The sequence below is a fragment of the Nanorana parkeri genome, unplaced genomic scaffold (genome assembly GCF_000935625.1).
Source record: "Nanorana parkeri isolate BGI_ZX_2015 unplaced genomic scaffold, ASM93562v1 scaffold1130, whole genome shotgun sequence".
Lineage (NCBI taxonomy): Eukaryota > Metazoa > Chordata > Amphibia > Anura > Dicroglossidae > Nanorana > Nanorana parkeri.
Window position 1 is genome coordinate 233,608 of NW_017307398.1, and position 22,425 is coordinate 256,032.

General features: G+C 38.5%; 1 protein-coding gene across 1 annotated transcript in view; it reads left to right on the forward strand.

Annotated features, from left to right (window-relative positions):
- The window catches only part of UGGT2 (UDP-glucose glycoprotein glucosyltransferase 2), a 214,568-nt gene that overhangs the window by 77,556 nt on the left and 114,587 nt on the right, over nucleotides 1-22,425 (forward strand). Inside the window, 5 exon segments of the mRNA XM_018568049.1 lie at nucleotides 9,305-9,390; nucleotides 13,872-14,007; nucleotides 16,328-16,459; nucleotides 20,205-20,369; nucleotides 21,461-21,584. Coding sequence (XP_018423551.1) covers nucleotides 9,305-9,390; nucleotides 13,872-14,007; nucleotides 16,328-16,459; nucleotides 20,205-20,369; nucleotides 21,461-21,584 — 643 coding nt within the window.

Consider the following 22,425-nt stretch of genomic DNA (forward strand, 5'->3'; position numbering starts at 1 on the left):
TTACATATCGCCACAAACGTCCGAGTGAGAGCAATAAGTCTAGGGCCATCAATCACTGATAACACTAAACTGATGAGCGGTAAAAGCTTTTAAAGTGTCGCCTATGGCCAATTTTGGCTATGGTAGTTTTCTGCGATTTCGCGGGTGCGCACAATTTTAAAGCTTGACATGTTTGGTGTCTATTTACCCGACGTGACCCCGACTTTTATATTTTACCAAAAAACTGGGTAATAATAAATGTTTCCTAACATAATGTAAAAAAAAACCTTTATTTCAAAATTTTCTGTAATTTAAAAAAAAAACCCCAGTGGTGATTAAATACCACCAAAAGAAAGCTCTATCTGTCCCCAAAAAATGGTATAAAATTCATTTCATTACAGCGTTGCATGACGGAATAAACTTCAGTCAAAGTATTACAGCGCTGAATACTGAAAAATGGCCTGGCCAGGAAGGGGGTCTAAACACCTGGTCTTGAAGTGTTTAAAGACTGGACTGTCAGCCGAAAATCTGGGTCTGAACGTGCGAATTGTGGCCGTCAGCGATTAGTCAATGTAAGGGCAGAACGGAGAGTGGCAAGACTGGTACAAGACAACAGAAGGGCAACAGTGCATCAAATGACTGCAGATCTTAATCAGGGATCCTCTCAAATGATCTCTGAACGCACTGTTTGCCGAAGGCCTGTTCGAACACCTTTTAATGTCTGCAGTTAACAAGATAAAATGTCTCCAATTCGCACAGGAACACAAGGATTGGACAGTTGAGCATTGGAAAAAAGTCATGTGGTCCGATGAATCACGTTTCCAGTTGCATCATGCAGATGGCAGAGTGAGAATTTGGCGAAAACAGCATGAAAGCATGCACCCCACATGCATGAGTACAACCATTCAAGCTGGTGGGGGCAGTGTTATGGTTTGGGGCATTTTTTCCTGGCATGATGGGCCTTTTAATTCGTGTGGAGCAATATCTGAATAGCACAACATACCAAAGTATCGTTGCTGATCAAGTTCATCCTATCGTGTTGATGGCGTATCCCAATGGAGATGGTTTCTTCCAACAAGACAATGCGCCATGCCACGGGGCTCGTATTGTGCAGGAGTGGTTTCAAGAACATGAGGGAGACTTTACCTTGCTTAGGTGGCCCCAACAATCACCAGATCTCAATCCAATTGAGCATTTGTGGGACGGAGTTAAAGATCCATCAGGCAGCTGGTTGCACAACCATCAAATCTCACAGAACTGGACAGTGCTATTCACCACGCATGGTGTCAGATTCCTCGCATCACCTTTCAACATCTCATGGAGTCAATGCCAAGAAGAATCGCCACAGTATTGAAGGCAAAAGGTGGCTCCACGAAGTACTGATGGGGTGGTCATAATAATCTGGACACTCAGTGTATTGCTATATAGTATTTTCTACTGTTTTACTCATTGAGTACTTTTACGAGTGATATTGTTCTGCTGGATGCCTGCAAGCATCCTATGTTGTTTTGTACCAATCTTATTACTTCTTTGTTAATAAAAGGATGTCAAAATGAAAAAAAAAAATTAGTTGCTGCTGAATCTGACCACATTGTGTGCATTAGCTCTTTTTACTGTGCATAACTCACTAAAGCATGTTGTAGACGGGTTTCATTTCCCGCTATATTCCCTGTTAATGCACAGGTGTTGCAGTACATTTTTTAGACAAACATCTACTGTAAATGTGTTTGAGCTCACAAATTATCTAAGGTTTACATAAAAACATTATAAGGTTATCAAACAATGATTGGATGTGTTGGATAATTGTTAATTATATATGAAAAGATTGTACATCTGGCCAGGTTTGTTACCCTAGAAAAGAAATAGACACCGGCACTCCAATAATAAATCGATTACGTCTATTTATTGACATGTTACCCTCTCCCCTTCCAATCATTTATTTTTTTCCTCTTTTGATTGTGAGATATATTGATGTTTGTCAGCCAAGTTTAGGTTAAAAGGTAAAATCAGGTAATGGGTGTGCATTCAGAAACCATGCACAAGTAGGTATCTATTCATATTTTATATGGTATATTTATTTAAAAGCAATGGCGTTAACAATCACTCAGGTGTTTCTTCCTGGTGCTAGGTTTTTAAATTACGGTGATTGATTCAGCTGCAGTGAATTTTTTGGAAATGTTACATTCATTACTTTATAAATACACCTCGGTGTTTGGAATGGACATTTCTTGTAAGTTTTAGGTGAAATGGCAATTATGTAAAGCTAATAGACCTATTGTAACAAAGGGGAAAGAGAAATCTAGATGTAATTTGCTTTAATTTCTTACACTGTAAAGGTTTAATATTTTATTTGGCATGCTGGTTCTTCCAAAGCTGTGATTTTCAGTTTGCCAACTTTTAAGTAGAGTTTAAAAACTATATCACAAAAGTTCATTCTAATTCTGCTGGGGGCTAGCACGGTTAAAATAGTCCTTGGGGGCCATATGTTCTTAATGAGAAAGCGACTAAGCCTTTTGGGGATAAATGAAAATAGCAGTGGATTAGGGAATAACTGTAGCTTGAAGTAGTAAACAATGCTTAGTCGACTGAGAAGAATTTCTTGGCACAGGAGTTAAAAAGCCATTGCAGAAATAAATGATGTGTCCTATAAATGGAGGGACTGGCATGTACACCATGCTTCAGTGCTGAGAGATCTCTCAACCATTCTAGTACGAAATCCAACAATCCAATGAAGCATGCACACCAGAAAGATGCGAAGACAGAAAGGTGATCAAGATTATAAGTGCTTGCTTAGTAACTTGCCTGGCTCCCTTCCCTTTCTGCCATTCATTAATATCTGTAATTTGATTTTATCATACAAACAAAATGTCACTAATATCTGTCCAAGGATCTTTCTTGCATTTATGCAAATATATAAAAAAAGGTTTAGCATCAACATTTACTTGGTATTTGTATGTAATACATACCGTTAGCAGCTCCCACAATTCCCTTAGCTGTACCAATTACTGCCCTGAGAGTTGAAAGTAGTGTAAGGGCTTGTGTCATTGTTGAAAATGCAGCTTTCTTTTGACATCAGTCTGAGACCCCTCTGAGATCATTTAGAATTCTATGACAGGTGTATTTGACCTCCAATTGACTTGCATTGGGAGAAAAGCAGGTCTGGCACAAAAAATAAGCCCGCAGACACAGGCCCTAAAGAACATTTAAAGCTCATCTAAACCCAAGAATTAAAAAAAATAATATATTGCAGCTTCCAGTGCTTTGATGTGGTGGTTGCATTTGCTTTCTTTTTTCAGTGGTTTTTTCCCTTGGTGATCCTGCCACTATCATACTTTCTATCCTAGGGTGACAACACTCGCTCACTATTCTGTATTTATGGTAAAGCTTTATCATACTATTTACATACATAAGGTGGACTGAAGTTTTTCTCTATAAATTAACTTCTGTGCTATTTTGTGACTGTGAGGGTTAGGTGGATCTGAACGATTACATTTGGTCATGCAACTGGTTAATCTGAGGGAAAAAAATTGGACAATATTAAGTATGCTGCTATACAGGTTAGTTTGCTTTTAGACATTAGGTTTGTGGTTAGGGTCATTCATTTGGGGTTTTATGGGTTTAAAAACAAAACTTGTATATTGCAGCTTACCAGTCCTTAGGTGTGATGTTTGCATTAGTTATCATAGTTAGTTATTTTTATATTCTATATTTGTATTATATAATTTTTATATTATATAGATATTTTCTATTCTGATCATAATTTCTTAGATTATGTTGTACCCAGAGCTGCTTATATTCAGAGAAATCCATGAAATAACATGTATGGTATTTAACACATTGTAACTGGTTTCGATTTGACAACATTGGAACAAACAGGATTCAACAAATGTTACATTTGCCCTTCTTTTAGTTACCATAACCGTGTCACAGATGCCTTTTGGGAAACTGCAGGTAACAAGACATGTCCGTTTAACCCCCTTAGTATCTGTGTACGCATATATACTTACTCGTACTAAAGTGGTTAAAACCAAGATCACAGCTGCTGTTAGTTGGTATTGTAGTTTGCAGCTGGCACCCAGCTTTCATATACAAGTGAACAAGCAGCTAGCTTTAGAGCTGCCTGATCACTTGTATGCCACTGAAAAGAGTGATGTTCTCCACCACCAGCCAGCAAGTCTCGGCGGCTGCATTGGAAGGAGATCAACACACACATCCAGTGGCTCATCGCCCCTCTGATCTCGGAATCTGCAAACAACAAGGATTTTGCCGTTTCAGACTGTCATTTCATCAGCTGCAGTGGCCATAGAAAAAGCTGATAAATCACGATCTGTCCTTAGTTGACATTAGAGGTCTAGTAGACCCCCTGATGTTTGCATAAAGAGGACCGTTTACTTCCTCTGTGCTATCGCATAACTCAAACATTTGTGCTACATAAAAATTGCAACTAGCATTTTTTTTTATTTTGCAAGGCCTCTGCTTTCAAATAATATTTAATTGTCTTTTTTTTTGGCAGTTCTCCAGCCAAAAATTCTGATTTATAACATGTGTGCGAAAATCAAACAATTGCTGCAATAGCAACGGGATTAAGTAACCGTGGCTTCTTTTTGCCACCAAAAACTGTGTGAAGTTCCTAGGCAACAGTTCTATGCATAGTCTTTCCAAACAGACAGTAAGAAAAGCACTTATCCATTTATTACAGACGAAAAAAACAACTAAGGTTTATCCCTTTCTACTGTTTTTGATCGTCAATTTTGTTTTGTTTTTTTATATGCTGTGATGGTTTCCAGATGTTCTCTACATATTTTTTCCATGCAATAGAGCAAAGCATAGACAGAGTTGAAAATGGCCCCAATGCACATTCAGCACTCTTAGGATCAAGGGCATTTTCTGAATGCAGTGTGCCAGTGGGCAACATCCTACGTTGGGTCCTGCAACAAGGAAAAGTTGTGCCACCTACATATGTGCGCGTATTTTTTTTTTAACAGCTACCTAACCTGAGTCTAATAGATAAATACAATACTCAGCATCATCAATTTAAAAAAAATATCACTCATTACAGATGCTTTTCAGCCTACCTTAACTACCTCCCGGCCAGCCGCTGTGTATACACGGCCTGCCGGGAATCATAAAATACTTCACATTCAGAGTCCTCCTTAGTTCCCTCTTCACATCAGAAGCCACACCTAAAAAATGTCACTTCAGGCCTGGACAGGTGGAAAATACCTCCTCTCTATGCCAAGCAGCACGGCAGAGCAGGTCTCTCCAGGGTCTGGACAGAGACGGAATTTCGTGACAGAAGTTCTGTTCTGGGGCAAGGCACACAGAGCTGTGCAGTGTGATGTCATTGGTTGCCACCAGCGTCCCTGCAAACAACAATGGAGGGGGCTGCAGAAGAGAAGAAATGTAAAACACAGGCAGCCCCTGCTGACCCGTATCGCCAATGTGTTTTGTTCATTGAGTGAGTGCACAGTAGGCCCCATCTCTAACTAGGGCTGCAACCAACGAATCGCTAATGAGAATAGTTTTCAACTATTGTCAGCGAATTAGTTGGTTGGATCCCTTAGCTCTCTCCTCCATGCTGGAAGGAGGGCACAGCAAGCAGCGGACGGGTGCAAAAGCCAGCCTGCTAGTGAAATTTGAAATGGCCAATAGCAGGATGGCTATTACACCAGCCCACTAACTGCTGTATTTACATTTAGCTGCCGTCTGTGGAATCTTGCCACTGGCAGCTGTCATTCCCTGGCTGAAGCTACTCAAGCGCCATGTGCTTACAATACAATTTTTTTTTTTTATTCTAAAAAGGTGGGAAAAAAGTCAAATTCTTTTGCGTTGCAGTGCCATTCATTTCAGTGGCACCCCAAACGCCCGCACTGGAACGCATTGTACCGCAATGCCCTGCATTCCAGTGCAGTGCGATTGCAAAAAATTGTGCATGCAGTTTTATCCTGAAGTAAACTTTGTTTGTAACACTGCATTTGTGTATTTTATTTTAAATTAAGGATGCTTTTTTTTTTAAATGTATACGATTCATCGAAAAAATAATCGGACAACTAATCGATTTATGAAAATAATCATAAGTTGCAGCCCTATCTCTAACGCACATATTGACGATACATCACTGTTTACAATGTGTGTTCAGTCACATTTTAAACAGTGTGACAGGGTATACGACTCGATGTACGTCAGTGAGAGATTGAAAAGGGCAACTTTCTCTGGCTAGGAAGGAGTTAAACCTTGCCCCAACAGATGCACCTCCTCTCTCTATTAATTAGCCTGCACCTGATGGTAGCTGGGAGAGCCCAAAGAGGGAGAGAGATCCAGGCGGCACTGGGTGGATAAAGTGACAGACTGGAGAGCGTCTGAATATCTGTGGAATAAGGTATGGCAGGAAAACTATGTTAAAATATAGAGAGGGATGATCGCTTGTATGAGGTCTCGGTATATGCGCCCCCTCCGCGGCTCTTCCCCTCCTGCTGGTCCCGGGCTCCGTTGTGCCCAGTGGGAGCCCGGGACCAGCATAGTGCCTCTCAGACGGGGGATCAGATGGAGATCGGTACACGATCTCCCTCCGGTCCTCTCTCCGCTGTCAGATTGCGGAACTGATGTATATTACATCACCTCCGCATTCTTATGTCACTCTCCAGCTTCAGATGCTGGAGAGAAGCTGATGAAGCAGATCTCTGCCCCCTGATGTATGTTACATATAGTAGCGGATGTCGGAGTGAGGGCAATAATTTTAGGGCCATCAATCACTGATGAGTGCTTAGCTGATGAGCGGTAAAAGCTTTTAAAGCGTCGCCTATGGTCAATTTTGGGTATGGTAGGTTTTTGCAATTTCGCGGATGCGCGCAATTTTAAAGCTTGACATCTTTGGTGTCTATTTACCCAACATGACTCTGTCTTTTATGTTTTACCAAAAATATGGGTAATAATAATTGTTTCCTAATATAATGGGGGGAAAAAAAACTTTTTTCCCCAAATTTTTTAATAATTTTTCCTTTTATATAGTAAAAAATAAAACCTGCAGTGGTGATTAAATACCACCAAAAGAAAGCTCTATCTGTCCCTAAAAAATGGTATAAAACTCATTTCAGTACAGCGTTGCATGACGGAATAAATGTCAGTCAAAGTACCGCAGCGCTGAATACTGAAATATGGCCTGGCCAGGAGGGGGTCTAAACACCTGGTCTTCAAGTGGTTAAGGACTTTTTACTGGAAGCTGGAATAGCCACTCCAGTAGGAAGTAGTGAGGGATACTATTGTTAGTTAGCCTCCTAAGATGAAGTAGGCCTTTTTGTTTGTTACTTTTGAGTTTCTGCTGGAAATTGTTTTGTTTAAAAAGGGAAAACGTACCCTATTGATAAACAGAGACTTTTTTTTACGTTTGAGCTCAATAAAGCTGCATTTATTGCCAATTCTGATTACAGACCAGTGACTTTCATGCAACAGCTTTCTACTTTAACCTATTGACTGCGTCCTCTTTATGTTTTATGTTTTCAGTTCCATTTCAGTATTAATTTTTCACTTTTTTTGCAGTTTCTTTTCTGTATTCTACTGCCAACTTTTGCAAATCTTGATGGTTGTTATGGTTGGTCTTTCAGGAAAAAAATGAGGCCTCATTGTACTGTAAATCTGCTGTAATGATCGTAATCTGACTTTAAGCCTGTGGTAGTCATGTATAGTCTTCAGGGCACATTCGGGAAAACCCTAGGCGCACCGTTAAATCCACAGTTGAAATACACATGGTCATTGCTATACTAGCCAAAACATATGTCTTGTCCTGTCTTTTACACACCTTTGCCATACTACATATCCAATCAGATCACTCCACTTTTTTGCAGTATGCGTAAATAGGCAGTGTAATGATGCTCTTGCATTGTATTGTACTGGTGAGCAATCAAGTTTTCTTTCTAGTGTGTAAAATCACAAGACTTGTTGAACAGATTTACTCATCCTATGGCAATAAAATTATTCCTGTATGTATTTCAACTGTGTATTTAGATTTTGGCTTGAAATTCCTCTTACATCTCAGTAGAGAAAACATGAAAAACTGCCAGAGGTGTTTTTCTTTCAGCATTGTCAACGCATGATTACTGAGCAAAGTGAGCTGAAGTAAAAATATCTATGCACACACTGTTTTAAAATGATAGAGGATACATTTATTCTAATAACTATGCATGCAGTATATTTTAATTAGCTGTATCAGCGCTCCCAAACGAAAACATAGACTTTAATCATTCTCCCTTCAGGTTTAAGATGAATAGAGGACAAACCAAATTATAATAAATGTTATTGAGTTGAAGGATTAGCGGGCAGGATAGTATAAATGGTTGAATTACCAAGATGAATGATGAGATAATTGTTATGGAATGCCAGTTGTGTACTCTTCTGATGTTTTCTATCGTATTGCAATGCTAGTGATGGGTAGCTGGTATAAACACTGCAGTGCCCCTAACTGCAAACCTAGAGCAGGTTTTTTTGTAAATTATTTATAAAACATTTAAACTCGGATCATGGCATATCATAAGAAAAACAAAAACCCTTAAGAGGGCAGAAAAGGAGAAGTGGGTAACCCAAAAGTCATCCCAAACATAGGAAACAAGACAACGCTAGGTCAAAGAGTATGCAAAACTAATTTTAAAGATACAGATATAGAGTTACAGGGCAGCGAAAGAATGAAAAAGGAGAAAAGAAAGAAACAAGCTAAAGAACGAACCAGCAAGCAGGATTAAAAAGAACAAAGATGAGAGGGACCCAAAGAATGGACAGCAGAGAAAGCTTGTGAGCCACATCCCATAAAGGAAAAAAAGAAGACAGATGACCTAGGCCATTCATTTTTCCCTCATCTGAGCTGAGAAACTTCAGCCAATAAAGAACAGTTTATTTTTAATATACTGTCCTGAAAAATTATTTGTCATTGACTCATGTGGGATTTTTGATTCTTTACCTTTGTAACAAGCCTGTTAAAAGTTTGGTCTACATTTGGTATGAAATCTTTTTAGTGTGTTTGTTGCAGGTGCCAGAAGACAAGCCGATAAGACAATACTCGATTATATAACATATGTTGGTTTCAGCTTCTGTCCATCTTTCTGTACATGAATGTATTGCTTGTCTTGGAAAAGTTACTAGTACGTTGGCACAGAACACCTTTGTAATCTTGGCAAGCATTTTTTTCATTCACATTTTATATAATTAGACAATGGAGTTGACTTTCTAGCTATGTAAATGCATGTATGAGTTGCATAGAACAAGCATAATTATGTGTTTTATCTGGAAAGAGAATCACTGCTCATAAGTATCAGCTAAACTTTGCTTTTTTTTATAGGTCATTTTGGTTGATCCTGCTCAGGATTATACAGCCGATTATGTGAAGCTTGCTGAATTATTCTACCGCCACAATGTGCCCCTCAGGTACTGTATGGTAACTGGCAAAATAAATCACTACTCATTGTACAAATTAACTCGAAATGCAATTGTGTTGCAGGATGGGTGAAACAAAAGCATGCATATTAAAAAAAAAGTTAAGAATTGTAGATGAGAAGTGTACAGATTAGAACACCTTTTATTGTAAAATGTGTCAGTAATAGCTCATTCTGATATTGTGCTTCCCACGGTAATGTGAAATGATGTTTCCTAGGAACCATAATACAGAAAGTAAAATCAGACCTATATGTAAGTAAAGTCAAAGATTTGATTGTAATTGGAAGAGAAAAGACAATTGAACTTTATCATATGTCTATGTTGGTTAACTTCAGTTCTGTGTAGTATCAAACAAAATAAACAGTGTGGATTTATACCAATAAATGTGAAATTGAATACAATTACAGATTATTCTCAGTACTGTATTTGCCCATGTCTGTACTTTATCCCTGAAACCATTCCTGGTTTCAGGGATAAAGTACAGATGTGGACAAATTTGTTGGTACCCTTCCATTAACCACTTGCTGCCCGTAGCAATTTCTTACATTTGCACATACATTATAAAATCTGAATTTGTGGCTAGAAAACCGCTTTAGACCCCCAAACAATGAAATATATTTTCTGAAAGCAGAGGCCCTGTAGAATAAAAAGATGCTAGTAATTTATGGTGCACGGTATTTGTGCAAATGTTTATCAAACAAGTATTTTTAGGATACAATACACTAAAATGAAATTTAGTGCACAGAAACAGAATATAATACCCAATGATACCCAGATCTCTGCTTCCTCAGCTTCTTTGGGGTCCCTAGGTGACATCCATAAAGAGGACCTGTCACACCGTATCTGCTATTACATAGGATAGCCCTCTACGTAATAGCAATAGGGTTAGTGTAAAAAAAAGTGTGTCAAAGTTAGAAAAATGAAAGTAACATAAAAGAGAAATAAAAAAATGCAAAAAAGTCCAAAAGTTCCCCCCCCCCCCACGTGCACGCACATACACATGCAAACACGCGTTGGTGCGCCTACGTGTGAAAAAGACAATTACGCTACACATGTTTCATATCGCCGCAAGCATCGGAGTGAGAGCAATAATTCTAGCGCTGTCTATCATTGTTAGCACTAAACTGATGAGCGGTAAAAGCGTTTAAAATGTTCCCTATTGGAAATTTTGGGTATTGACTTTTTTGCGGCTTCATGGGCGAACGCAATTATAAGGTTAGACATGTTTGGTATCTATTTACCCGGTGAGACCCCGTCTTTCATATTTTACCAAAATTGGGTATTATATTATGTTTCTCTGCACTAAATTTGAATTTAGTTTTATTTTTCCCTAAAAATACTGGTTTAATAAACATTTGCGCAAAAACCGTGCAACATAAAAAATTGCAACTAGCATTTTTTTACTCTACAGGGCCTCTGCTTTAAGAACATATATCATTGTTTGGGAGTCTGAAGCTGTTTTCTATTTAAAAAAATTATATTTTATCATGTGTGTGCAAATAGTAAGAAAATGCCCCGGACAGCAAGTGGTTAAACATTTTTTTTTTTTTTTGTTATCTGTTACTTTGATTTTTACTATTTGTTTTTTTTTCATTTTTTTTTTACTCTCAACTTTATTGCTATCACATAGGGGACTAACAAGCCCCCTTTGTAATAGCAAATATAATGTGACAGGTCCTCTTTATGGAGATATCAGGGGTCTTTCAGACCCCTAATGTCACCTAAGGACCCCAAAGAAGCTGATGAAGCAGAAATCTGCTTCACCAGCTTCTTCTTCTGGCTCTAGGAGCCAAAGAATATGTAACGTGACACCGGATGTGAAGCACATGGTTTCCGGGTCCAGTGATCAGAGGAGAGATTAGCTGCTTGGAAGGTCGATCCATCAGGGGAGACCCTCCACGGCGGTCCCGGGCTCTCACAGGGGACATCGAAGCCCGGGGAAGCCGCACCATACAAGTCATCGCCAGCTGTTTAAAACAGTACCAATAGCATGGATGCAGCAGCAGCCGTGTTCTTGGTACAACCACTTCCAGCGGATGACGTACATTTACGTGAACCCGCTGGAAGTGGTTAAAAAAAAGAATAGCCTACAATTTTCTCTGGAATAACTTTTTTGATTTTAATATTTATTAAATGTTCTAAACATTTGAAAGATCTACTCTGGGTGCAAACAAACATTTTTAAATTGATTCCTCAATAGCGACAAAGAATATAAATTAACTTTTTGTGCACCAAATCCCTTGCCAAGCTTGGATACTACCTTGTAAATGTAGCAGCGACATCATCATTGTGCTGCACAAAGCCTGAGCAGAGCTGTGAGAGTGGCCCAGCAAGCGCCACCCACCACCGGCTGCGTGCAGAAAAATACAACACCAGTCACCCTGCACAAGGAGGGAGAGCAGAAGTTACGGACCTTTATCATAGGAAGTAACACACAAAGAAAAAGTTTCACACTGGATTACACCACAGATCTGGGAAAAGATTCAAGTAAATTATACATGCCTCTTTTATTTAGGCAACATTCGCTTATTATGGAGGCCAGCTTTAAATAATAAAACAAATGAAACTGGCACAGACAAAAATGATGGGACCCTTATTCTAATATTTTGTTGTACAAACTTTTAGAGCCAATCACTGCAAACAGGCTATTTCGGTAGCTCTCAATTAGACTTCTGCACCTGCCAACAGGTAGTTTGCCCCACTCTTCTTGAACAAACGTCTCCAGCTGCCTCAGGTTTAAGCGGTGCCTTCTCCAGACTATATTTTAGCTCCTTGCATGGATATTCGATAGGATTCAGATCAGGGCTGATAGAAAGCTGCTTTAGAATAGTGCAATGTTTTGTTCTCAGACATTCTTGGGTGCTACTAGCTGTGAGTTTTGGGCCAGTATCCTGTTGGAGGATCCATGACCTGCAACTAAGCTTTCTGACAGTGCATTTTGCCCCAGAATTCCTTGATAGTCTTGAGATTTCATTGTGCCCTGCAAAGATTTAAGGCATACTGTGTGAGACACAACAAAGAATCCCTAAAACATAACCAAGTCTCCTCCATGTCTCACAGTAGACATAGTGTTCTTTTCTGTAAAAGCTGCATTTTTTTCTCTCTCTCTGTGAACATAAAGCTGATGTGACTTGCCAAAGAGATCTGTCCAAAGGACATTTGAGGTATTTAACTCTTGTTCCGTGGGCTTGTTGCTGGTTGACCAAGCCTCAGTTGTATTGCTTGTGGATACTGGGATGACATCCCATTAATCAGCCTGTGTCCAGTACTGTATGATTAAGAAAATATGATTTTGATTTGCCTATAAAATCCTTTACTTGAAGACAGGACACAAGACCCTTCCTTTTGTATCTGTGTTCTGGGAGATGGTTGCTGGGAGAGGTAGGCTATAGGTGGGTTGTTTTATATATCTGATTTGGTTTTGTTAGTGTGCAATCACCTTAGGGCATCTGCATATAACCCAAGATGCCAGAAAAGCTGAGTAGCCCAATTGTCACAAGAAACGACTCCTGCACTGTGCTGTAGTGTCATCTCATGAGATCTGGGCCGCTCTTCATTTCCTGTTATCTTGTCAGAAGTAGCAAGACGTCACCCCCTGCTGTACATAAGCCTTAGAAATGGCAGGTATATTTTATAGTAACCTTTTCCTTAAATTTTTTTTCTTTTTATAGCTGCTTTTTGGCATGGGGTGGGGGGCATGACAAAGTACATAAGTGGACCTTATAGTCCATAGTTCATAGTACAAGATCAGCTTTAACTGCAGTATAGTCTGTAGTCTGGCTGTACTTTATGGTAGGTGACTTGAACACAAGAATTGCTTAACAATAGTAGAAATTATTTGGCAGGTAAGACAGATCAAATGCTGTATACTTATAGCAGTGTTGTATTTATTACTTTCCTTAAAGTTAATGTTTCAATCTTAATAGCGGCAAATAATAATATGCAGTCACTGTATTACATCATCCTTTTTAAAATGTATTTTGATCATACTTTTATATGCAAGACAACTTATTCAATTGCATGCCATATTTATTTAAAAAAATATATAATTTTTTTTTTTTGCTTGCTTCAATGGGAGCGCACTGTAAACGCATGAAAAAAAGCAAGTATACATTTATAATAGGTTTGACGTGCTTTTGAGATTTTTCTATCACATTGACCATATAAAAGCAAGCATTATTTACAAGTAACTGCTGAGTAAACAGATGCTTGTCATATTTCAAGGTGAACATCCCTGAATGCACACATTTTGGAAAGATGTTTGTTTGCATCAGCCTCTTTCAAAACTTCACTTCACACTATGCCAAGTCTCATATTCTTTTTACTGTGTAAAGCATTTCTGCTTTCTCTAACGCATTATTGTTGTATGTCGTTGTGATTAATTACCTTTAAGTAGATAAAATCTTTATCCCAGAACCATTTCAGGTTAATTTCAGGCAAGGTGTAAATACCTTTCTGTTTGAATTTTTCAGGATTGGATTTGTTTTTGTTGTTAATTCTGATGGAAACCAAGAAACGGATGCAGATGTAGGATCTGTTTTGTGGCGCGCTTATAACTACATGACTGACGAATCTGATTCAAACCATGCTTTTGCTTCCTTGATAAGCGTATGTATTGAAAATGTTAAAGAACCCCTGTCAGGTGTGCAGTCTAAGCTCACAGGAGGCACCCTTCAGTGCCATAGCTTACCAGATTTCCTGGTGCCCACTCCCATCCATCCCTATTGCTGCACCCTCATAAGTTGCTTAGTACAGCTTCCTATAGGTTGGTATATGCATAATGATATGCATACTCCAGGCACCCTTTACTGGTAAGTACTGAGTTTTCCTGGGGAGCTGGGATGGCATATCAATATAGTCACTAGGAAATCTCTTTGACCAGGACTCCTTTTCAACTGCTGTTAATGCACAAGTGACCCCTGTAATTTAATTACTTTAAATGCATAGTTAATACATCATACAAGTTATACCAAATTGAAGTAAATTGTTATGAAAAATACAGAAGATCATTTATCCATATAGCATGTTTATACTGTTCTCGGAAAAGGCACCAGGTATACTCTCCCTTCATAGTAAAGTTACATTTTTCTAATTTGCGTAATTGCCCTATTTTACAGGAAACCTTTAAGGCCCCGTTCACATTGAGGGATTTATCGCGCGGTAATTCCCGCGATATCGCTCTTCAATGCATCTCAATGGAGCAAAGGGTCCTGCTGTCGCGGGTCGTGTGTCGCTACAGCAGGACCCTTTTTGTAGCGGATTTTGCAGCGATTCTCGCTTGCTCAATGCAAGCATTTGCACGATATCGCGCAAAATGCAAATCGCACGACAAACGCGCGATTTGCGAATCGTGCAGTGTGAATGGGGCCTTATACTCTATTTATTTTCTGCAGTACAAAAGCCCAAATGAAATGGAGGAGATGCTGCTGCTTATCTGGGCATCTTTGTTAACTGAGAAGGCCCTTTGAGAAGCTGAACCTTTTTCTTTTAATTTTGTAAAGGGAAGGGTTTAAACTCATTGTAGGTATTTTTTTTGTTTTGTTTTTTCCTTGTCCTTCCAACTTGAAAAAAAGAGGAAATGTCTCTAAAGCAAAGGTAAATCCCCTCTTAAGTAGGCTATACACACATGGAATTTGGCCGGTTCTTGAAGAAGCAGATGAAATTCGCTGCATGGGTGCTGCTGTCGTCACCCTTCCAACTTGTATCCATCGATCAGCTGATTAAAGGAGCCGGTCGGAAAATTCTCAGACGAACAAAGCTAGCAGCCAATCAGCTGCTAACTCTATTCAGGTTTTCTGACAGCGGCAGCTGCCGCTGTCGGAATGCACAGGACACAGCAGGATATTCCTTGTTCAATGCTCATAAGCGTTGATGGAGGAATCTGTGGTCAATTCTTCTTCCAGCCGGCAGGTGGAATGAAGAAAATATATATATGTGTGTATACCCAACTTCAGACAGTTGTCTTTAGAAAAGGTTTCTCTATTAGAAGATTTCCCATCACCTTCTGTCCAGATGGACATAGGTACTGTAACAAATTACAGAGCAGCATTATAATGACTTGTGAGCTATCGAAAGACAGAGAGAGCCACACTAGGCAATTGGGTTCGCTGGCACTGTAGGAGTCTAATAGGTTACTCATACCGACAAACTCTAGTCAAGTGGCACCATGAGAAAATATAAAATAGCATGCACTTATGTAAAGCAATCGGATAACCATCAAAGAAGGGCCCGAACATTTAGTTTGCAGAGCTTTCCACACTGCATTCTGTGACCGCAAAAAAATCTGATCAAGCATTTTTGTTGATGCATTTGAATTGGCCCATTTATAGAAGGTAGCAAAATTTTGTTAGTGTATGCTGAAGTAGGTGAATATTAAATGATAACTTTTGAAGGTTATGAAACAATGTCAGGTAGAAATAAAATGTAACATTTTCTTTAGTAGCACTATTATAACTACAACATCATTTTAGCATCAGGTGGGCAAATCTGGTCCATGGATTACATGTGCATAGTGATTCCATATATTTTGTCACGGGTAAAGTAAAATGCAAACATTTTTAAACTGGGTGATATGCATATTGCCTGCTCTAATTAAGTCAAGCTTGTGTGTCTCATACAGATTGCTAACATAAAATGAACCCTGTCCGCCACAGTTCTTGTCACAGCTGACATTTTGAGCAGTGGCTGTCGCAATGACATAACATGGTACAGAATGTTTGCTCAAATGGTACACACTGACCTGACATTACCATCTTATTTCCTTGTGTAATCACATATGTTATCTTTTTTACTGCATATTTTATTCATTTACAAACTGAACTCTATGAAATGTTTTTCGCAGTGCAGGCTTACACTGCCCACATGTTAAGATAATACATGTTGTTCCATTTTGTGTCCGTTTCTCATTGTATGTTATCCTTTTTTGCAGATGTACAATAAACTTGATGGGGGTGAAGTACTTACTGCAGAAATTGTAAAGTCTGTCCTAACATATGAATTTCCTCATGTTGAAGTGAAGAGCATTCTTGGCTCAGATTCTGAGTATAATCACAAGTTAAAGGTAAATGAGCACAAAGGATGGATGGCTAATGTTCTAGTCCTGCCTTTAGGATGTAAACAGTAGTGTATTATGAAGATTATTTGTATATACTTGATCAGTAAACATGTTTTAATATCTTAGGTCTCATTGAGGGTCATTTTTTAAAACTGGAGCAGACAGAATCTGGAGCAGTTGCCTATGACATCCAATCAGCTTCTCTTTCATTTGTAAAGCTTAACTGAACAAACTTAAGAGAGAAGCTGATTGATTGCCATGTGCAACTGCTCCCGATTTGATACATTCCCTTGAGTATCTGTAAAACATTTTTATTCTATTGGATACAAGAATTCTGAGCCTCTAAACTTTTTAAACATCTTTAAGCTGGGTTCACATTTTTGCCTTGCGTAACAGATGTGTGGTAATGCTCATTATCTCACTCATTAACATGATTTGTGTAAAGGCAGGTCATTCCTTTTGAATGGACTGCCTAATGCACTAAAAAAATATGTATGGCAGCATGCACTGGTCTGCCTTCAGGAATACATTGCAGCCCAGCACATCTGCACGCAAAATGTGTTTTTGGGCATTAACACAGTGCATCAGTGTGGACTGTAAAGTTGCACTATTCCCGTGTCAAGTTCACTGGAAGACTCAATGCAATAGTAGGTCTGCAGATCCAAACAAATATAGAGGTATGGCATTCTTTTCTCTGACTTCTATCTGCATCTTGCTTATTCTAGATCTCTGACTCTAATAAGTATTAAATCTTGATATAGTCAGACAATTATTGTTAGAAAGAGACCAACAATGGCAGGCAACCCATTTATCTTATGACAAGTATACTTTAATATACCAAGTTGCAAAAACTGTACTATCAATCTGTACCATTCAATCCAAAGATTTTTGCTGGATTTTTAGATAGATCCATTGCAATATCACAGACATTTCATGAGACATTATGTTTTTGAAACAGTTCTATATAAAACCCCTAATGAATACAAAAGTAAAATATAAAAGGCGTGCTACGTAACTTAGGAACTATATAGAAAATAAGCTGTTAATTTTAGTGATTTTGTCCTTCTTTGATGAGGAACATGTGTAGCTGGCATTACCACCTTTTGTATGTGGGAGTTCCAGATTCTACACCTTTTGTCATAATAGCTGTCCTGCATCCTTAGCGACATTGTCAACATTTGTTAGCAGTGAATGAGTAACCGTACTTCTTTCATGTCAGTAAACCAAGATTCAGTCTATTTTCACGAATTGTGCAACCTTTTCAGTGGATAGTGTATGGTGATGTTCCTGTGTATGAGGTTAATATGAAACTCTGTGTATGTCTGGGTTTAACCTCTTGCCGTCTGCCCGTAGTAGAAAAACGGACGGACGGCACTGCTGCATCTGCGGGTTGCCGTCTCCAGACGGCAATTTTTTTCTGCTCGCGCGCGCCCCCTGGCGGGCACGCACGGGCAGAAGGTCTGATAAATAGAAGTTGAAGAGGGCTGTAATTTGGAAGAAAGGCCTTGGAAAGAATGACTATATCTGTACTCCCACAATAGTAAAAAATAGTTTAAATATATTTATTTTTTGTTAAAAATATCACTTCTCCAAACTTCAATTTATTGCTGAAATTATATGGCTGTGCATCATTAACCCTCCGAGTGCCGCTGCTGACAAGTTCCTTGTACAGTAACGATTTGCTTAGGTCCTTCCCTAGCTTTGAAAGTAAACCTACTTGGTTATGAGTCATAGAAATCACAAATCATAGCTTGGCAATGCTAATAATAAATTAGATAAATGGCACAAGTTAGAGATTAGTCTTTCATTCTTCCGCCTGTGGCATGTGAAGAGGGGTCTGAAGTGGGAGGTGGCGTCTAATTTATGATTTTGTACTACAAGCAAACTGTTGGTTGGGGAAACATTAGTTAGGCATATTAAAGCATGTTTTAGATGTATTTGATGGAGTTTCATTATTGTTTCCCAGCTGTTAATTGCCTCATCAGGATGCAAAGCAGTTCACCAGAGAAATGCCTACAAAACAGGAACATTAATAATAAGTTTATGTTTTATCACTGTTTTTGTGTGTTTTAAGGATGATCTAAAGGAGATTGCTGTTCTACAAACTTCTACAAAAGTTACATGCATGACTAGTTACACTGAGTAATAAACAGACAGCCTGACTCAAAGAGGAATTAAACTTTACTGGATATAGAGCTAAAATATATAGCTCATTCATTATTAAAGGATTGTATCTTCCACATTGCTATGGGATGTAGAGAATGGTCTGCATGGTGACTTGTAAGGCTGAATCTACGGCCCCTGTCCCTTATGCAAGGACGGATCCTATCTGCCAAACTCCGATCACTTTATTCTCCACGAGTGAGAGTTCCATGTGGTGCCTTTAAGCATGTATGTTAATCTTCAGATCAATTTATATGTATCCAGGGAATCCCTGAAACCATGATGCACAGCAATCACAGTGCCTGGTCCTCTCTTTGACTGAGATTCCAGTTCCACCTATCTAAAAACTAACCATCATTTAACCATCCATCTTACAACTGCCTATTGTATGGCATGTTGGGAATTGGATGTATGGCCTCTCTATATTGTGTTTACAGGATCTCTTAACTCTCTGGGCCTACTTACTGTAAATGTAAAGATTAGCAAGGGTACCTGCAGTTAACACAAGATTGTAAATGCACAGGTTCACGTTAAAGAGAATGTAACTGGAAGAGAGAAGCACCCTGACATGGTTTCATAATGGCTGTTAGGAGGGACGGAGCTGGGAACTTCAGTAGGGAGATCTTGCAACTTCATCCCTGAGTAGATATAAGAATCTATATGATTAAACCTATAACATTTCTTGCTTAATCTTTAATATATAGTCAATAGCAATTCTTATTTTATATTGTGATTTACAATACACAAGTGCTTTCTTGAAGTGCATGTGTGAATAGGATAGATCTGCTTAGCAGAGCTATAGAGGTGCTGTACATACCTTTAAGTATTTGCCATGCAAGACCCTAAACTTTGGATATTTATATCTTCAGCTCAATATGTTAAGTTTTGGCAAATCAACTCCTGCACTTCCCTTTTGGTCCCTGATGGTTGACTAAGGGCTTGTTCACACCAACTCTATTCAGGTGCATTTCTTTAAATGCACCAAAAACGCATGCTTCATTCAATGCTTTTGAATGAGGCTAGTTCACATCATTGTGTTCAGTTCCAGAGATTAAAAAAAAAAGTACAGCAGCATTATTTTTTTCCACGCTGAAACACGCCAGAACACATCTAAATGCACTTGAAAGTGCTTAAACACAAGTAAAACAGATTTTAAAAATGCATCGGTATGCATCAAAATGTGTATAGAACATACCAGTTCATGGTGTGAATAAGCCCCGAGGGATTTCTGCCTGAGGAGTTGAGGTAAGGAGCGTGCCCCAGCTCAAGTTTCTTTGCTGCAGCCAAGTTTTGTATAATTGAACTCCCAAGGAGCTCATGAAGATATCTCAAGGTATGTGCCTGCTTGCAGTATACCACATTTATTCTAAGCACATCAAGGGGAGAATTAAAATGTGATGTTTTTGTGTTAAGAGGAATCTCTTACTTCCTAATAGTGTTGTCAGGATGCTAATAACTTATTAAGCTACACATGCTGCAAAGCTCACACTGCTCAGACATTTAATGGTCATGTCTCCTGCTATTAGCGTAGTTCATGTCACAGTCATATTAATTCTGCCTCACACTGTTGTGCCTCTGATTTAAACAGGCAGGAGCAACCTTTTACAAGAAGAGTGGCCTGGGTCCATTGCCTCAAGCACTGTTTAATGGTGCGCCCTTTAACACTGAAGAGATGGATGTGGAGGAGATGGAGACAACTATTCTGCAGAGGATTATAGATGCCACAGGCTTCTTCCAGAGGGCAGTGTTCATGGTAAGCTTACCACTCAGAAAGCATATGAGACTGATATGTCATTCTAATATTTAGTTCAAGCTTTGTTTACATGATGTGCGGGCTGTCATGTTCTGCAGACATACTGTGCAGAAGTGATTTCTCTGCAGTATATTTTCTTGTGTTTCTGATATAGATGGCTATAGCTAAGAAAACAACGATGTGTAGCAGTATAATAATTAGTCAGGAAAAGTTATTGACAGTCATCAGTTAGACGGCAAAGCCAAAGTAGCCTAAGCGTATTATTGCAAATATAGTAATTGAGACTAGATTTATTTTTCTATTTCATGGGTCAAATTAACCAAAGGAATCCATTTAACGTGTCCCTACTATTAATAGGCAATGGAGCACCGATTGTGGATGTAAATATTCTGGTGTTCTCATGTTGTTGCAAATGGAATGGGTAAAAAAATCTGAATAATATTACAACTGCTTGTTGTTTAGTGTAGGTTTAGGGGTTAGGTTGAGCATAAAGTAGATATAGACCTAACCGAATGAAAGTTAAAATTGCTAAATCATTGTGTAAAATAAACAATTGACAGTTTTTTGTTTTTTTTAAAATAAAATCTCCTGTAGCCACTTCATGTTTGCATATATACACACACCAGTGATGTCTGCATGGCATTTTTAGGGACTGGCTTCCTTTATGGTGACACGAGTCACTAAAGATCAGGGCAGATAAATAATATAATAAATGCTATTCATCTCTGGTGATGCTGGTATAAAGTGTTTACTTCTACCTAAAAAGGATTAAACAGTAATCAAAATCTTGTTTTTCATATTTAAAGAAGCATAAAAAAGAACAAATAGATGAAAATTGACCCAAGTATTACAATCTTCAGAATCTCAAAGCAAATGTGATTATTTTCAGATGAGAAATCCCTCCAAATAGCTTAATGTTTTTAATTTACTGGTATTCTGTGCTAGACTTTTACCTCTATGTGTACTGCTGATTAAGCCATGTGAGGATAGTTGTTTGTAGTTGAGGGAAATAGGCCATAATCCAAGGAACCCAATACACACATCCTAATAAACGTCTCACAAGCATGTGTTTTGTTTTTTTTGTATTACAGGGTCTGATAAATGAGAACTCGGATGCTATAGATTTTTTAATGGATCAGCCTAACATAGTAACTCGGCTGAATCCTACTATTCTTACCAGTGAAAAGACGTACATTAACTTTATTTCAAGACCAGGTAAAGTAGATTCTTCTGTTTTAAGCGCAATTTCATTCCATAATCATGCTAAGAATAAAAACCTTAACAATTGGCAGTCTAACATGAAGAGTTTGAAGGAATTTAAAATCTTTCCACCCTGTTAAATTGATTGCTTGCTACTGTACTGAACTGTATCCATTTTGTTCAGTTAATGTGATGTTTATCTACTGCTTTGCATCTAAAGCTTTTTCAGTGAAAGGACAAGTCTGCTTTTAAGCAAACCACTTTTATATAATGCTTTTCTTTAAAAGTTCACAATAGCTGAAGAAGGAATGTCTTGTATGCCAAAGTGCTGTACTGTTATATGGCTACTAAACCTAACATTCAAGTGACTGTTGTACTAATGATATATTAAAACACACATTGTTATATGTCTCTAAATTGGACAGGATGCAAGGTGTTTCCCACCATTTTCCACAATGTAATTGATTACTGCTCATAGTTCTGTGTTCTTGGTCATTTTACGCTGGGTGATGCATAAAATGGACCTGTCAAACTATCCTTCTCTGAGAAAACCTTTTAGTTTGAGATGGGCTTTAGTTTGTAGCCAAATACTGACACTCATATTGTAAGTGCCACTAACCCATTAGCATTTGGCTTTTTGCTCCCATTGCTGTTCAGCCCATGATGAACAGTACCTGCAACAGTACAGCCTTTTTCTATTTTGAGTACCTTACGTTAATAATTTCTTTACAGTTTTGTCATATTGTTTTCTGGTTGGATTTATAGTAAGCATATGCATACTTTTCCTAATGCATGAAACAGAAATGTTTTACTGCTTTCTGCAGAAGACATGTGGAAACATGATGAGGAGAGATTT